This window comes from Gymnoscopelus braueri (assembly GCF_963280865.1).
Source record: "Gymnoscopelus braueri genome assembly, chromosome: 6".
In the NCBI taxonomy this organism is placed as follows: Eukaryota; Metazoa; Chordata; class Actinopteri; order Myctophiformes; family Myctophidae; genus Gymnoscopelus; species Gymnoscopelus braueri.
The window spans coordinates 34,557,888-34,576,022 of record NC_137607.1 but is presented as its reverse complement, the minus strand read 5'-3'; the positions used below and the strand labels follow the sequence as shown (position 1 = coordinate 34,576,022).

The 18,135-nt window shown below is 44.0% G+C and overlaps 1 protein-coding gene across 16 annotated transcripts in view; it reads left to right on the top strand.

Moving 5' to 3' along the window:
- Positions 1 to 15,509, top strand: part of herc2 (HECT and RLD domain containing E3 ubiquitin protein ligase 2) — an 86,052-nt gene extending 70,543 nt beyond the window's left edge. For 15 of the 16 annotated variants that reach the window (XM_080430751.1, XM_080430750.1, XM_080430749.1 and 12 more), the window contains 14 exons: positions 3,385 to 3,562; positions 4,072 to 4,233; positions 4,548 to 4,639; positions 4,822 to 4,961; positions 5,499 to 5,686; positions 6,543 to 6,740; positions 7,850 to 7,933; positions 8,752 to 8,893; positions 10,394 to 10,588; positions 11,209 to 11,321; positions 13,003 to 13,193; positions 13,464 to 13,569; positions 13,878 to 14,090; positions 14,523 to 15,509. In XM_080430751.1, coding sequence (XP_080286877.1) covers positions 3,385 to 3,562; positions 4,072 to 4,233; positions 4,548 to 4,639; positions 4,822 to 4,961; positions 5,499 to 5,686; positions 6,543 to 6,740; positions 7,850 to 7,933; positions 8,752 to 8,893; positions 10,394 to 10,588; positions 11,209 to 11,321; positions 13,003 to 13,193; positions 13,464 to 13,569; positions 13,878 to 14,090; positions 14,523 to 14,795 — 2,275 coding nt within the window. In that variant the 3' untranslated portion in view covers positions 14,796 to 15,509. The remainder of the gene's footprint in view (positions 1 to 3,384; positions 3,563 to 4,071; positions 4,234 to 4,547; positions 4,640 to 4,821; positions 4,962 to 5,498; positions 5,687 to 6,542; positions 6,741 to 7,849; positions 7,934 to 8,751; positions 8,894 to 10,393; positions 10,589 to 11,208; positions 11,322 to 13,002; positions 13,194 to 13,463; positions 13,570 to 13,877; positions 14,091 to 14,522) is intronic. The other variant, XM_080430759.1, reaches the window with a different exon arrangement.
- The last annotated feature ends 2,626 nt before the right edge of the window (positions 15,510 to 18,135 follow it).

The following is an 18,135-nucleotide window of genomic DNA, read 5'->3' as shown; positions in this document are numbered from 1 at the left end:
GTAGGAACAATCGTTCACTTTGTGATACAAGCGTGAAAATTGGCATGAACATTCCTTTAGGTCAACTCTTTGACTTTTTTAATCGAGCCACTCAAAAATCCAAGATGGCGGCCATTTTTCAAGATGGCCGATACCTTAGTGGGCAGTTAAGTGATATGATGGTTTATTTGGTGATACAAGCATGAAAATTGTCATGAGCAGTCTCTGTGGGTCACTTGACAATAGGCCACCCACAGCTACTTGAAATTTCAAGATGGCGGCCATTTTTCAAGATGGCCAACACTTTAGTGGAGCATTTAAGTTATATAATGGTTCATTTGGTGATACAAGCATGAAAATTGGCATGAGCAGTCTCTGTGGGTCACTTGACAATAAGCCACCCACAGCTACTTGAAATGTCAAGATGGCGGCCATTTTTCAAGATGGCCACCACCTTAGTGGACTAGTTAAGCTTAAGAAATCATTTAGTTGGTGATACAAGCATGAAAATTGCCATGAGCCGTCTCAAAAGGTCATTTGACAAGAAACCGCCCACAGCCACTTGAAATTTCAAGATGTCAATCTTTAAATGATACCTTTTCTCATAGAAATGTATTGGGTTCCTCAAAAAGCTCTGTCAAGAGAGGTTGTTTGACTGTGTTTTGTCTGACTCCTCGCCCACGACCTGTCCAGTTTGGTAAGACCTGTCAGGAGTTGCCTCCCACCGGCATAGCTCTCAGGGTTCACTGAGGTAGGCCTAAACAAGCTCCCTTACCACGACAAGGTAACAGTCACAAGGGAGGATATATATATATATATATATATTGTTTTTTTTAAACTAACAGCCATTACATGTGTCAAATAAATACTAAGGGGTGGGGATACAAAAAATAAGATGAATAAATTAGCACAGTTGTGGTGCTGATAAGCACAGTTGTGGTGCTGAACGGACAGTGCTCCAAAATTATGAGTAATGGCTAATACTGAATGGCAATAGCCACGGAACCATGACAAACGATACTAAGGAACTAAACTGAAAATGTGCTTCACTGTTAGATATGGCAGTGGAAGGCAGTGGAAGCAATGTTACAAAGTAACAACTGAAAATTACACAGTAATAGACTAGATAAAAAGTAAAACATGATGCGTCGATGTGACGAGGGGAAGCCGAGCCATAGGCCTCCACTTGAAAACACAGAGGACAACAGGGAATAACTCTGGCAAAATAAACATGCAAATAGGTTCTAGCAGGGGCAACTACATAGGCATGTGAAACTGAGTCCATATCTGAAGCAGTTACACCTTCCAGTACATGCCTTGGAGCACCCACATTTGGTCAACTCCCAACAACTCTCCGCAATAGGTGGAAGTGGAGTCCAGAAGACTTTCCACTTCTCGTCCTGTTCCACCCATCCCCAGTCAGATGGGCTCGGCATTTGTGGATGTCGCTTCAATGCCTGTCCCCACACGTATCCAGCCTCATAAGAAGCATGTTTGGCATGCTCTTTGAGTGCTGCTTGAGTTGGTGGGATCAAGTCATATTGTCTTTGCTTTCTGGCAAAGAGATCAAGCCTGGCCTCGTTCACAGTTGTGACATCGCTGGACCGGTCATACATTAGATCTTCTTGGCCTCTTGACATGGATATCTTTGGTATCTTCAGTGTCTCCAGCAGATGTAGATGCTCTCTTTTGGGCCCTTTCCAGCTCTGTGTTGTTGAACCTAAGTTTACAGCTTGAATTATATTTTGCTCTGTTTCTTGTCGATGTGCTTTCTATGCCATCACCTTCATCTAGTCGGGTTGGACTAAGTAAGATAGGCAGAGCATTGATCTTATGAAATAATGGAACATTTCTTGCAATGGTATCATAACCAGTACGATCGTGCTCTCTGTTGAATAAACTCGGCTGAATGAGTTTTTCCTTGGTGACCTGCTGACAAATTAAACATCTGTCCCAGTTAGTTTTCACAACTGTTATGATGGCTTCTGCCATGTCTGCAGCATAGGCAGAGGCCGAGGGTTTATCCTTTTACCACCTTTTACCAAGCACTTTGATGTATGGGATACAACTAAGTTCATGCCTTAACCCTACACTTAGTTCGATCGTTCATCCAATGCCATTTAAATCCTGAGCGATCTGTACACCATCCGGTTAACTAAAACCCCATTAACCTTGGCTCGGCTCTCCCGTGCTGGCACAACCTGTCAATTCAGGTGCGGCTATCTAACTGTTTTGGGGTAAATTAGACAGCATTTGGGATACCAACTTTCAATTAGCTGACATTGAACCCCACTCTGAGTTTAACAGCAGTGATATATCACCAGTGTGCCCTGGTAGTGCAGATATTCACTCTTATCTAATCTATCTATGATCAACAAATCAACACAACTATATTGTGATGTGTTAAAAGTTGTTCTTTAGCATAATAATAATAATCGTATAATCGTCCTTAATGAAAAAAAAACATACATTTCTATGAGAAAATGTATCTTTTGAGGATCCAGGGGGCGGCCATCTTGAAAATAGAAATGTAAAGTGGCTGGGAGTGTTTTCTTGTCAAGCAACCCTTAGAGACTGCTCATGCCAAATTTAATGCTTGTATCACCAAATAAACCATTATATAACTTAATTGCTCCACTAAAGTGTTGGCCATCTTGAAAAATGGCCGCCATCTTGAAATTTCAAGTAGCTGTGGGTGGCCTATTGTCAAGTGACCCACAGAGACTGCTCATGCCAATGTTCATGCTTGTATCACCAAATAAACCATTATATAACTTAATTGCTCCACTAAAGTGTTGGCCATCTTGAAAAATGGCCGCCATCTTGAAATTTCAAGTAGCTGTGGGTGGCCTATTGTCAAGTGACCCACAGAGACTGCTCATGCCGATTTTCATGCTTGTATCACCAAATAAACCATCATATCACTTAACTGCCCACTAAGATGTCGGCCATCTTGAAAAATGGCCGCCATCTTTGATTTTCAAGTGGCTCGATTAAAAAAATCGATAAATGACCTCTAAAGATGATCTGTACCAAGTTTCACGCTTGTATCACCAAGTGAACGATTCTCCCAAAATATTGCCTTTATCCGCTCTACTATGTGGACAGTTCAGAAACCTGCCTACCAATGACATCATCGATGGGGATTTCAAGCTAATACTGTAGAAACTACAGCCGTTCTATTACAGGGAAGATAGCACACTGAAATTGGAGACATTGTTGTTGCATCAATAGAAAATACAAAATAAAAGATTTGTAATCTTGAAATGATTTATTGGTATTATGTAGGTACTTAAACTATATTTCATGGCTAAACAATCATCATGATTAAATGAATGAAAATGACGGATTTAGATGTGGTACAGATTGTGCTGCTATTATGACCGGAACTCCTCTGTTCTTCAGCCCGTGCGATCGCCCTCGTGTCATCGAGTCCCTGAGGGGTGTGGAGGTGGTGGACATTGCGGCTGGAGGGGCGCACAGCGCCTGCATCACAGCCAGCGGAGAGCTCTACACCTGGGGCAAAGGACGCTACGGCCGGCTGGGCCACGGAGACAGCGAGGACCAGCTCAAACCCAAACTGGTCTGTAGTCCCAACACTTTGCACACTTTTCCTTTCTCTAGTCCAGTGGTTCTCTAACTTTTTCATGTCAAGGATTCCCAAATTGATATGTATTTGTCCATGGGCCGGACCCCTATCTGAAAATATTTTGTGCCAGGGACCCCCATACAAAATGTTCAAATTTCTTCAGGAAGTTTGGAAAATAGCAAATCTACACAACGCGATGCTTTTCAAAATATCCAATGTATAAGTGGTTAAAAGCTTTCACTGGATTCCATTTTGAGTGGCATTTTCCCGCAAGACCGTCGTATGACGATATAGAAAATAGCTGTGGGTACATTTCTGGGTACTTTTTAGTTTCTACAATATTTTCTCTAATATAAAAAACATTGTTGTCAACATGGCCTTTCCACAGCACATATGGCAACAGAACCTGTCTGTGTTTTCTCTGCCGTGCCTAGACACTAGGCTACCCCTCCTGATGGTGGCAAGGTGAAGCAAAAGTTTTTGTGTGTGTGTCTTCTCTCCAGGTGGACGCACTGCAGGGCCACCGGGTCATCGACGTGGCCTGCGGCAGCGGGGACGCTCAGACTCTGTGCCTAACGGACGACGACATGGTCTGGTCTTGGGGAGACGGTGACTACGGCAAGCTGGGCCGGGGAGGCAGTGACGGTTGCAAGGTGCCTATGAAGGTAAGGGCCAATCACACGCCAAGGCCCCCTGCACCATCCACCGGGAGCCTATACTTTTTGCCTACGATTGTCGGTGACAGTTTTGGGGCATACCACATAGTTCTAAATGCCTACATTTTAATGGTAGTACTCAATGTGTCGATATTGGAGGTTAGCCACTTTCAACCTGGCGTCCCTATTTTGAGCATGCAATTGTAGACGATTTTTTTTGCCGATAGTGACATGCCCAAAATAGGGACAGCATTTTGAAAGTGGTTGGACTGATTGGCCGAGTATCCGATAGATTTCTTATGCTTATGATTTGGTGTGTGCAGATCGATTCTCTGACTGGCCTGGGAGTGGTCAAGGTGGAGTGTGGCTCCCAGTTCTCTGTGGCCCTCACCAAGTCTGGAGCCGTCTACACCTGGTAAGTGTTCCCTGGGGCGTCAGTCATTAGCAAATGTCGTGCCTGACGTTGGTTGCCTGCCGTGTCGCGTAGCAGAAATGTTTTTTTGTACCGGCGCACAACTAAGTATAAATCAGGCTTAATGGAGATGAGGATATGAGTCATGGTTTTTTGTGTGTGTGTTTGCCTGTTTGCTGACCCAGGGGAAAAGGGGACTACCACCGCCTGGGTCATGGTTCCGACGACCACGTTCGCAGGCCCAGACAGGTCCAGGGCCTACAGGGGAAAAAGGTCATTGCCATCGCCACGGGGTCACTCCACTGCGTGTGCTGCACAGAAGATGGTATGAACTCCATGATCACTGCATTCAAGATAGACGTTAAAACCCTGAGTGTCCATTTAACCCTGAGAGTGTTCAGTAACAGGAGGTCTCCCCATCTATCCAGTAAATGGAAAATGGTACATTTTGAGGTTGGGATACACATTTAATTCATTCAGGAGAGAAAACTCCTACATGATACAGGATAAACAAGTGGAAGTGATAAAACTAAACAAACAATTGGAAAACTATCAAATTGGAGCTATTTACCGACCTGAAATAATGTTTTCTGTTTACTATACAGCTGGAGAGACGAGGAGACCCGGGTTACTGAACAAACACGATATAGCAGTGAATGCTATCAGAATATAGAACTTTAACTTTTTAAACGGAAAACAAAAAAATCACTTGCAGCACCTTTTAAATTGGATTTTGTATGTTCTATTCCTCAAACTGTAGTTTTCCCACCAATTAAGTTGTCCACTTTGGGCTTCCGTTAGCATTGTGTTGCGATGTGTGTCTGGACTGCGTGGACAGCTGTGTTGTCTGGTTTTGGCTCAGGAGAAGTGTACACGTGGGGCGACAACGACGAGGGCCAGCTCGGCGACGGAACCACAAACGCCATCCAGAGGCCACGGCTGGTGGCCGCCCTGCAGGGCAAGAAGATCAACAGGGTGGCCTGTGGCTCGGCTCACACCCTCTCCTGGTCCACCAGCAAGCCCACCAACGCCGGCAAACTGCCAGCCCAGGTAGAGGCACTCGCCTGTGCTTTTTGAACACATTTACATTACAGTACAGTCATTTAGCAGACGCTTTTATCCAAAGCGACTTACAATAAGTGTATTCAACATAGGTAGGCAAGAAAACTACTAATCACCAGAAGTCTTAAGTGCATTCTCTTCTAAAACAAGCAACTAAGAGTATACCTAGCGCTAAGGTAAAAGTGCAATATATCAGCTACCTACTTTCTTAAACAGATGAGACAAATAGGAAAATCAAATGAGCAAGAGCTAAAACAAATAAGTGTATCAAATAAACAATACACAATACCATACCAACGCATTGTGAGCTTGTAGATTGGTAGATGTTTGACATTTTTTGATAAATCTTCTCTTATGGGAGTCCCTGGCACAAAATATTTTCAAATGGGGGGGTCAGCGGCCAAATACTTGGGAGGGCCTTGATATGGAAATGTTCACTGCCGAAGAGAGTAGAAAAGAAAACCATTGTGTATAGTTTATATCTACCATTAGATGGCAGTACAACATCTGCAACCTTTTTGCACATTTGATTGAACACTTATGTTGTTTGATAGATATTGTATCTGCACATTATACCTACAAATCTTTTAAACTGCTGCTAAAAAATAATCTATTGTACAAGACCCTAACCTTTATTTACATCAAGTATCTTGATTGTATATTTTTCATAGTATATTTTGTGTTATTATTCTTACTTATTTGGTCTTTATTGTATTATTATGTTAGCATGTTGGCACATTATTTTGAAGAACAAGTCCAATCAACATTTTGCTGCTTGTTCTTGTATAAGTTAGTGACAAATCAAACCTTCTTGGATTCTTGATGTTTGTCCGCTGTGTGTCAGGTGCCCATGGAGTACAACCACCTTGGGGAGATCTCCATTTTGGGACTGAGGAACCGGCTGTTGCTGCTGCACCACATCTCGGAGCTCTTCTGCCCCTGCATCCCCATGTTCGACCTGGAGGGCCGCCTGGGCCAGACGGGCCATGGACCCTCGGTGGGCTTCGACACGCTCCGAGGCATCCTCATCTCCCAGGGCAAGGTGGGTGGACACGCTGTGTAAAGAGCTAGGGATGCAACGGTTAATCGAACTAATAGATTTAATTGATTATTAAGGGGGCACGGTGGCGCAGTCGGTAGCGCTGTCGCCTCACAGCTAGAAGGTCCTGGGTTCGATTCCCGCCGGGGACGCTGTGGGCGCTGGGGGCGTGTCTTCTCCTCCGCGTCATCAGCGCCCATACCCTAAGTGGGGTTGGCGAAAGGGCCTACTCTGTGTGGAGTTTGCATGTTCTCCCCGTGTCTCCCAGGGTAGTTAATACCCTCACAAAAACATGTAGTAATCCTGGTCACTATACCGCCTCCCCCATGACAGCCGGGGCGCCTGATGGAGGGGAAGAGAACTGGTTGGAATAACGTGTTCCTTCCACGCGCTACGTCCTACCAGGGAAACTCCCCCCTGTCAGGTGACAAGAAGGTCAGTTGGCTCTCATGCATTGAAGGAAGCATGAGCTCGGCCCTGGCCTCCCTACTGTGGGGGACTGGTGTAGGGCTGGTGTAGCGCCCAGGATCACTTAGGAAATTGGCACCGGGTGAAAAAAAATGGGTTACAAAAATCGCGGGATAAATTTTTTTTTTTTAAAGATTTAATTGATTATAGAATATTATCAATTTTAGTAAAAGTTATTGATTGCGGGGAATTAAATTGAGATTCTGCTTGTAGATTGGCTATTTTCAGCAAAGAGATTTGGATTAGAGGGGGGAAAAGGAGGGGACCAAATATAGATCCCTAATGAAGTATGTAGGGTTGTGGTGGTGTTAGACAAAGTATAGAATAGGGTATGAAGACTAATTGATTTAGTCTTTAATTAGATTAAAACAAAAATTGACATTTTTCACTTTTTTTTTTTTTTTACTGTTCTCAATTATTAGATTAATTGAAAAATTAATTGATAAAATAATCACTTTATCAACATAATCAATAGTTGCAGCCATATAAAGAACACACAGGCACACGCACACACACGCACACACACACACACACACACACACACACACACACACACACACACACACACACACACACACACACACACTCACATACACACGTGCATAGATCATAGATACTAATAATACTTTTACTTTTGTCAACAGGAAGCTGCTTTCCGGAAGGTGGTTCAAGCCACCATGGTGAGAGACAGACAGCATGGACCGGTGGTGGAACTCAACAGGATCCAGGTATGCACTGGTTATGTGACACTCAGGACCCCAACCTCCCCCTATTTTCAAAAATCTTGGAAAAATGGGGGGTCATAACTCATGGAGATGAAAAAGTTTGCAAGCCTCTGACCTACTGTACTCACTCTTCTAGCCACACCTCTCACTGTGGAGCGCCCTTCTAGACAGGGTTTTCACTGAGAGAGTTATGATCATGTGATCTCTTTCATACGGGTGGTTGCGTGTGTGCGTGCGTGTGTTGTGTGATCCGGTTTGTCTGCAGCGATTCGTCTGTCTAGATCTGTAGACTGTACTCCGCTTAGCTATAATTTCCAGGCCACTGCACCTCCACACAGCGCGCACACACACACACACACACACACACACACACACACACACACACACACACACACATACACACACACACACCTTCAACTACATTTTTACTGTTGTGTCACAGGCCCACAGGTGTAAAAAAGTAGGTGAAATTATTTGTGTACAAGCTTCCATCATTTGTAGTTTTCAGGAAAGGGCAGAAGAATAGAGATAGAAAGAGAGAACAAGGAAAACAGGTCAGATATTCCAAATATTCAGACACACACACACACACACACACACACACGCACACACACACACACACTCACACGCACACGCACACGCACACACACACACCCTCCCTCCTCGAAGCTCTGGCTGTGAACGGTGCAGAGAGACCTGTCAAAGCCAGGAAATTCACATCCATCAGTGTTGCTACTATTTATCTAGCAGAAACGCTGTGAGTAGAGAAAAGAACAAACACTGACAGTCTCCCCCTCCCCCGTCTCTCTCTCCTTGCCCAGGTAAAGCGTTCGCGCAGCAAAGGAGGCCTGGCAGGCCCCGACGGGACCAAGTCTGTGTTCGGTCAGATGTGTGCCAAGATGAGCTCGTTCAGCCCGGACAGCCTGCTGCTGCCTCATCGTGTCTGGAAGGTCAAATTCGTTGGTAAGATGCCAACTGACAACCCCCCCCCCCCCCCCACACACACACACACACACACACACACACACACACACACACCCTCAATCCAGGAGACACAACCAAAGATGTGATCTCTGTTCCTTTAGTTTAGTGTATCTAATGGGGGCCACCCTCATTAAAATTCCTAGTGGTGTCAAGAAACCGTGTGGGCAGTCTTCCACTTCCAAATCCCCTACAATAATAACGTCACAACTTACAAGATACGCTGCGGTGTTGGGTAGGACACCTACTGGTTGGTGCGCACTGGATTGGACTCCAGGTGCACTGATGTCGTTGCAATGACCTCTCTCCGTCGGCAGAGAGAGACATTGCACATAAAACATACAGATTGATTGATTGATTGATTGAATATTTTATTAGGCAAAAAAAATTAAAACAGCACAGTTACATTTAAAATACTTTGTCCAAAAGGTCCGTTCAAAAAAGTCCTTGCGGTCTTGTTTCCATTGAGGTCCTTGGTATTCAATTCATAGTCATATATAGTGGCAACAACAGTTCAAATATCAACACAAAAATACTGAATAAATAACACTATATGTACAAACAAAAACAAAAAATAATGCAGAAAAGGTAATGATGCTATATGTACAACAATGGGGGGGGGGGGGTCGTCTGTCTAACGGGAAGATGGTACTCCCTCCTTTTTTGGCGTCCTGAAAGGTGAATTATCAGGGCTGTTTTAAATGAGATTGTAGCTTTATGGCCTGTCTCTCCTGTGCATATGGCTTCCACAATACCCCCCCCCCCCCATTCTGTAAATGTGTCTGATAAATGATAAATGATCAGCAGAACAGATGCAGAGCACCCCTCATGTGCTCTCGTGTTCAACATGAGACATTGATGTCCGTAAACCACAGCACTCTTGTTTGTTTTTTGTTTTTTTGTTGTTTTATCACCACTGTGAGATGTGCCTGCAGGCATGTCCTCACGGGCGTTGTGCGTTAACACAGTGGCTTGCCTTTCTTTTCTTTCCATATTTTTTTTGCTCTCCGCATGGATTACATTTCTTATTCAGACAATGACTAATTTCAGGCATTTGGATTCTGTAGCATAGCATGTGTTTCTCTTGGCTTGTAACTTTAACACTGCTGCTCTCCACAATGCGGCTGGTAAAGTCAAGCCCTACACTAATATAATAGTTATTTAATAAAGAGTAGTTGGACCGGTCAAACTAGCAATAGAATACATGATCAGAAGCATCTTCCATAAAACCCTAACCAGCCTCTCGTATTTCATAAAAGCAAAGGTTAAAGCCTCAGTATGTGATTTCTTTACCTGGTAGGCTGTGTGTAGAACGGCAGGAACATAGGTTTAGAACGATAATGCCAAAACATACGTTTACATATTGTGCTTTTTTTCCTTTTTAACAGAGCGCTGTTTCATGCTATTTCACAGATCACAGATTGGGACTTGGCCTAACAAAAATTTTCAGTCTTGAGATTTAATCCCCATCTCTGCCAACAGGGGAGTCGGTGGACGACTGCGGCGGAGGCTACAGCGAGTCGATCGCTGAGATGTGCGAGGAGCTGCAGAACGGCCTCACGCCGCTGCTCATCGTCACTCCCAACGGCCGCGATGAGTCAGGGGCCAACCGGGACTGTTTCCTGCTCAACCCTGCAGCCAAGACCCCCCTCCACATGAACATGTTCCGCTTCCTGGGTATGCAAACACAACACCACAACCCTATATACGACATTAGGGATCTATACGTGGTCCCTCCTTTTTTCCCCTCTAATCCAAATCTCTTTGCTGAATCTGCAAGCTCACAACTTCCTATTTCAAATGGTAAAATCAACTCAAAGTTCACATAAAAAAAAGAAGAAAAAACACACACACACAGTCAGATTTTGCAATGTTATACATTGTCAGAATCCACTTTGTTTGCGTTTGTTTATGTGCTAAAAGGGTGACTTGAGAGCCGTTTCACTGAGCAATGTAAATCAATTTCTAATTAGCAGAGCAACTGTTGAAGCTACAGTATCTTGCCAATATTTGGAGTTACATCATGGCAAGGTCTACCAATGTGTTATTCTGCTTTAAGCCGGATTTATTCTAAGTCGTACGCCGAAGTCTTGTGCCAAAAATATCTATAAGCTCACCACACGTCACTATGTGACATGAGTTTGTAGATTGTGTTGTAGAGCTTGCAGACCGGCTATTTTCGAGAACAGACACAGTGCATGTTCACCTGTCATACATCTGGCTGGAGATAATGAGAACAAGTAATTCAAAGTAATGAAGGAAGGAATGTGTCATTGTGGATGGTTGTGTCCCTACAGGAGTCGTCCTGGGCATCGCCATCCGGACCGGCAGCCCCCTGAGCCTCAACCTGGCAGAGCCTGTGTGGAAACAGCTGGCTGGCATGAACCTGACCATTGCTGACCTCAGTGAGGTACAGATACTGCACTGTGTGTGTGTGTGTGTGTGTGTGTGTGTGTGTGTGTGTGTGTGTGTGTGTGTGTGTGTGTGTGTGTGTGTGTGTGTGTGTGTGTGTGTGTGTGTGTGTGTGTGTGTGTGTGTGTGTGTGTGTGTGTGTGTGTGTGTGTGTGTGCTCCTCTGACTCAATACTGGGAATTAACGCAACCTTGCCACGTCGTGCCCTGAAACCTGGCCAGAACTCCTTGTGTTTGTTAACCACTTAAACTCTATATACTTAGTTGACGGGGGTCCCCAGGGCTCTATACTAGATCCGCTATTATTTCCCTCTACACTAAATCTCTTTGCCAAAAATAGCGGCTCTGCATGCTCACAACCACATTTTGGCCACATAATAGGGACACTAGGGTTCGTGTGGTTAAATGTCAGTGGATAATCAGAACACATAAATATCCATTCTTTTAAGGAGGGGAAGAAAAAGAATTCTGTCTGGCCCCTTCACCTTTTAGCATGAATGGAATGTTTATCTTTTTACCTAACAGTTATGCAAGTCAGTTTTATAAAAGACGTACAATTCCTGTACATTCCTGCTCAGATTACAGCTTCAGTTCAATGCTCACTGACGAGGGTCGTGACTCTTGTGATCGCCTTCTTCTATTGGGAGCTTTAGTACCGCCATCCTTTTCATAAGGGGCATGCTGTGAATTCACTTCTCAGAAGATGGTGGTCGTTGTAGTCATAATCAACTCGAATTCTGATCTAGTATGTTCATACTCATGATGATAGTATGTTCAATAGCTGTCATGTGACCACATCAACTAGTTAAAGGTAGTAGATACAGTAGTTCACTCCCAAAATGACTTTTTTCCTATCGATTAGTCACCCCATGGAGACTTGAATTCATGGATATTTTTTTGTTTTTGTCGCATTGCTAAGTCAATAATTTGCTGACCGGCAGCAGTCGGCTGGTCATCAAATTATTGGCTTAGAAAATAGCCGCTCTACAAGCTCCCAGGCTATTTTTTAACATGTTTGGGGGATGCCAGGGTTAATGTGTTTAAGACCCAAGTGAAATTCAAATTTGTAGATTGTAAGCTATTGATCTGAGATCAGGGAAAGAATTTGGTCGAGGATAGCAGGCAAAATAATTCCATATGACTACACCAAATGACGCTCATATCTTTTTCCCAGAACGGACAAAGAATTCAGTTTGTTACAGTAGTCTACCGGGCTCAAATTAGGCTTTTATTTTCCGGCTGGCGTGAGCCCACTCCTGCATTCACGCTGCAATCATCTGAGCCTCTGTCTTACGTTTTCTCACAAAGATGTCGTTGTTCTATGGTTCTTGCCTTGAGACATCAGAAAGGTTACACAGGAAATGGAACCCAACATAAGACTACAGCAACAACACAGGACTCCTCTGTTTGAGTTATTCAAACAATGCAGTGACGCACATGCGTACACGAGCACACACGCTCGCCACTGGTGGAAAGTAACTAAGTACATTTACTCAAGTAATGTAAATTTTTTGTTTTGTTCTTAACTTATTTTTCCCCTTTTAGTTTTAGAATTAGTTTTAGTTATCTATAATAACCCTGGTGCGCCAACACACACACACACACACGCACGCACGCGCACACACCAACGACAGACACACACACAACGACAAAGTGCTGATGTACTTTCTGCGTCCTCAGGTCGATAAGGATTTCATCCCCGGCCTGATGTACATCCGAGACAACGAGGCCACGGCCGAGGAGTTTGAGGCCATGACGCTGCCCTTCACCGTACCCAACGCCAGTGGTCAGGACATCCAGCTCAGCACCAAATACTCTCACATCACCCTGGAGAACCGTGCAGAGTATGTTCGCCTAGCAATAAACTACAGGTGAGAAACTGCACGGTTCACAAATTTTGCACTTGATGGGGACCACGAGTCACCACATGGTGTCACCAAACTACCAAACGGAAGATCTTCAGGATTAACAATCAAAATTAACACTTTACTGTGCATAAATGAATCAGCTAAATGCCAAAATTGTCTGTTTGTGTGTGTGTGTGCGCGCGCATGCATTCGTTAGCATGTTTCTCTCCTGCTGTGTTCACCCCACTGAGTGTTGTGTGTGTGTGTGTGTGTGTGTGTGTGTGTTCCCTGCAGGCTCCATGAGTTTGATGAGCAGGTGTCAGCCGTGCGGGAGGGAATGGCTCGAGTGGTGCCTGTTCCCCTGCTCTCCCTGTTCACTGGCTACGAGCTGGAGACCATGGTAAACACACTGATCACATTGTCCCTTACCTGCAAAGGAAATCTCCATATTCTAACTTTTTTGTGTTTTTTCATAAAATAATTCCCTACTTGATCATACTACAGGGTCACTCAAAAGTATCAGATCTGCAAGCTCGAAACGCAACGTGTTTTGAGCTTGCAGATCAGCTACTTCTGCTGTTTTGGAATTTGAATCCTGAAAAGTAACTGTTTTCGACATATGAGGTTTCCACCCGACAGAGACAAAATAATCCATTACGTCCAGTTGAGAATCACTGGTGGACTGTTTCTCTCTCTCTCTCTCTCCAGGTGTGTGGGAGCCCTGACATCCCTCTCCACCTGCTGAAGTCGGTGGCCACCTATAAGGGCGTGGAGCCCACAGCGCCGCTCATCCAGTGGTTCTGGGAGGTCATGGAATCCTTCTCCAACACGGAGAGGTCTCTCTTCCTCAGGTTCGTCTGGGGACGCACGCGTCTGCCCCGGACCATTGCTGACTTCCGCGGCCGGGATTTTGTTGTGCAGGTGAGCCATTTGCAACACCAGACCAGCGCCAAACCACCGTCAAGATGTTTCGACACACGAGTCACAAGGCAGTGGTTGTCAAACGTTTTCATGTCGAGGACCCAGAAATTAATTTGTATTTCTCCGCGGACCCCCCATCTGAAAATATTTTGTACCATATAAGTATTGTGTTTTAAAAAATATTCCAAATTTGTAAAACAAATTAAATATTTTGGGAAGATAGCCGATGTACAACGTGTCGCGTGAGCATTGTGAGCTTGTCTATTTCCCCTATTTGACATACAAAAACATACGTATCTATTTATCTATTAATCCATGACACCTGTGTCTGTCTGTCTTTGTAGGTTTTAAGTGATTAAACAGATTTCTACAGATTAAACGTATAAATGCAGGCTGGTCAACATGTGACTCTTTACATTGCCTCTGCTGTAGGTGCTGGATAAGTACAACCCGCCAGACCACTTCCTCCCAGAGTCCTACACCTGCTTCTTCCTGCTGAAGCTGCCCAGGTACTCTTGCAAGCAGGTGCTGGAGGAGAAGCTTAAGTACGCCATCCACTTCTGCAAGTCCATCGACACGGACGACTACGCACGCATCGCCCTGTCCGGCGAGCCGGCGGCTGACGACAGCAGCGAAGACTCCGACAACGAGGACGCCGACTCGTTCGCCTCGGACTCCACCCAAGACTACTTAACCGGGCACTGAGCTCGGTCCAACCGATAAACTGCCACTGAGGAAAAAAAGAAAGAAAAAAGACTGTGTTAATCTCACGTATTAAATACACACGTTCATACCTGCATTCTACTAAGACTAAAAAACACTTAAGATGGAAGAAAAATAAACAAAACGTGCAATTAGCTTTGAAAGCATTTTTATGTTGGAGAAGAAACATACAGTAGGTCTTGCTATTATTTTTAGTTTCTTTAAAGTGGGAGAAATCAGCTGCACACGTGTTGGTTCGTGTTTCATGAAACATGTACATGTTTCCAGACTTCCGTCGTGTTTGCAGAGTTAAATAATTAAAAGAAACAAAAAGAAAACGAGGCTCTCCAAGCCTAGCACTGTGGTAGATATCTCCCGTCAGTTTGCGTGAATTACCTGTCCCTAGTTTGTATATAGAAACTTGATGTGCGACGAATGAGTAGTGTTATCGTTTTCTTTATTGGTAATAGCAGATGTTTCTTTATAAGAACCTTTTTAACTTAAAAAACGCAAACGATCAGTGTTTCTCACTCTGCTCACGTCAACAGAAACCCACTGAAGGGACGTTTTAAGATCGCCCCTTCCCCCAACACCTACGTTTGTGCACTGTCTCCATAAAGAATGTATATAATATGATTGTGCCATGTAATCATGAAAGGTTCTCATTCCTGCATATTAAATGTTAATACATTTCTGTTAATAAATTTAACTTAAAAAGACTGAGGGCCCCAATTTGTGTTATGTCTGTTAAAATGCTAATTTGTTACCAGCTGGGTTTTTGGAATAATGTGTGTGTAAGCTAGATAGAGCAGTGGTTCTCAAACGTTTTTATGTCAAAGACCCCCAAATTAATATGTATTTGGCCGTGGGCATCCATCTGAAAATATTGTTTTGCAGGGGCATGATTTGTATTCTTAAAATGTTTCTAAATTTATTTTATTTAATTTTTTATTGTTTTTTGGAAAATAGCCCATCTACAAGCTCACAACACGTCGTATCGTGAGCTTGTAAATCGGATATTTTCATATAGCAGATATATTTGTATATAGGGTTAAAGTGGTTAAACTGATTTTGATGCTATATTGACTCATTTTGGTGAACCACTGGGGGGTCCCGGACCCCAATTTGAGAACCACTGAGCTATAGAGGATTTGATGGGAGGTGAGCCTGCAGCATCTTTGTTTTTATGGCTTGACTCTGTAGGAAGCTAGCCGTCTATAAGAGGGTCTGTCTGTATTTATGTCTGTCCATGACTAATCTTGCAAACTGCTGGACTGAGTAGCGGCAAATTTCTTGTGCACCCTGTCGGCACTGGTGAGAAGACCTAAGTAGCCTACATTTACTCAACTATTGTACTTGAGCACAATTTTGAGGTACTTTAACTTTGATTATCATTTTTTTAATACATTATATTACTACTGTATGCTACTCCTCTCAGAGGCAAATATTGCACTCTGTACTCCACGACAATGATTTGACAGCTTTAGTTACTCATATATGGGTATGCCCATATATGGCCATATAACTGAGAAAATCAGGGATCTCCATATATGTGCACAAAAGGGACACAGGCATATAGACAGATGCAGAGATCTCCATATATGGTCATAAAAGGCTCACAGACAGACGGGCATTGTATATAATATAATAAATCATTTACTTCCACATACTTTGGTAGCTATAGCTACTGTAGCCCTGTGGAAAGCCTGGTGACGCAAGGTTGCAGTAGCCCTATACCTATGTTGATGCTACTTTACTCAAGTAAACAGATTATTTCTCCAGTATATGGTAGCTTATTGCTAATCCTTTAAAGCAGGGGTCTTCAACGTTTTTCAGACCAAGGACCCCAATAGCTGAGACAGAGATGAAGCAGGGACCCCCCACTACATATTGGATTCATGTTAAATGTGTGTTTTCAGACATTTAATGACTTGAACCCTCAATACTTTGTAAGCTTGACCTTTGTCTCTGTACTTGGTCTGCTCTTTTTTCCCTGCCACCAAACCAAAATAGCCGATATACAAGAGCTTGCAGATCAGCTATTTTTGGCTAATGTTCCCCCCAGAATAGGGACACGAGCTAGGGTTCAACTTCAAGTGGTTAACCCTAAAAAATACAAAAATATAAAGTCCCTCTATCACACAAAGATTGTGCGGCCCCCTGCAGTATCTCTGAGGATCAGCTATTTTTGGCAAAGAGGTTGTACAGGGATAAAGGAGCACCTTACAAAGTATGGGTTAAATGTCTGAACTATACACTAGGCTATATTAAAAAATAATCGCCCACCCAGGGGGGTGGGGGGATCGCTATATATGGGGGTGGGGGGTCATATACAACAGCGCCACGCTACTCGGCCGCTGGCGCGTCCGCCTGGGCCGTCCCGCCAACGCTATGCTGGGTGGACGCTCGGCGTTGCGCACGGTAAACGCTGATCAAGGACGCCACGTGGAGACGTCGGGTCCCAACGAGCGGACGCTCCGGTCGGCGGGGCGTGGAGACGTCGTCACACTAGAAATCTGACATGATTTGCTACCTGGGCAGTTGAAGACCCCTGCATGTGAAAGGTCTGCATAATAAGTTGACAGTGACACATCATTTAAAAGGGGATCATTATTTGATTTATCATGCTTAATTTATGACCCGTCGTACGACGGTGTCGTGCGCCGAAAATAGTCATCTACCATCTGCTTGTAGATCGGCTGTTTTCGGCGCACGACACCTCCCGTCGTACGAAGTATAATTGACCTTCACTTCAGTCGGGCTGCTGCGGTTCAATTTGGGAGGCAGGCAGCGTTGCCATGTCGGCTTATTATAAGCGACTTTGGGCTTCTTTTTCTGTAAAGTAAAGTTGCTTGTAAAAATTGGTAGCTGCAGTTTTTTGGGCTTGTTTTCTAAAGTGTACGCCTACTTGCTTGTTATTTAGGCTTGCTTCCAAAAAATCTATTATTATTTAAACCAGTGGTTTTCAAATATTTCCATGAAAATGTTTTGTTCCTTCCAGCTGAAGACCTATACCAGATTTGTGTTCAACAGTTAAACAAATATTCCACATTTTATCGCAAGAGTTTTTGAAAATAGCAGATCTACAAGCTCAAAACGTGTCGCATCGCGAGCTTGTTGATCGGCTATTTTCAAATAGCCAACAGTTGCTTCTTTTGGGCTTGTTTTCCTAGACCCCGCTGCTTATTTCTCTCACAAAGTATGGCAACACTGGAGGCAGGTTATCGAGGTATGTTGTCAGGAAGGTTTCAGCAACCTCCTGACTACGTAGAGATCGTTTGTTGTCCTGAGTTCTGAGGCCTTCAAGTCAGGTACTCACAGCTGAGATGTTGAGGTTGGAGCT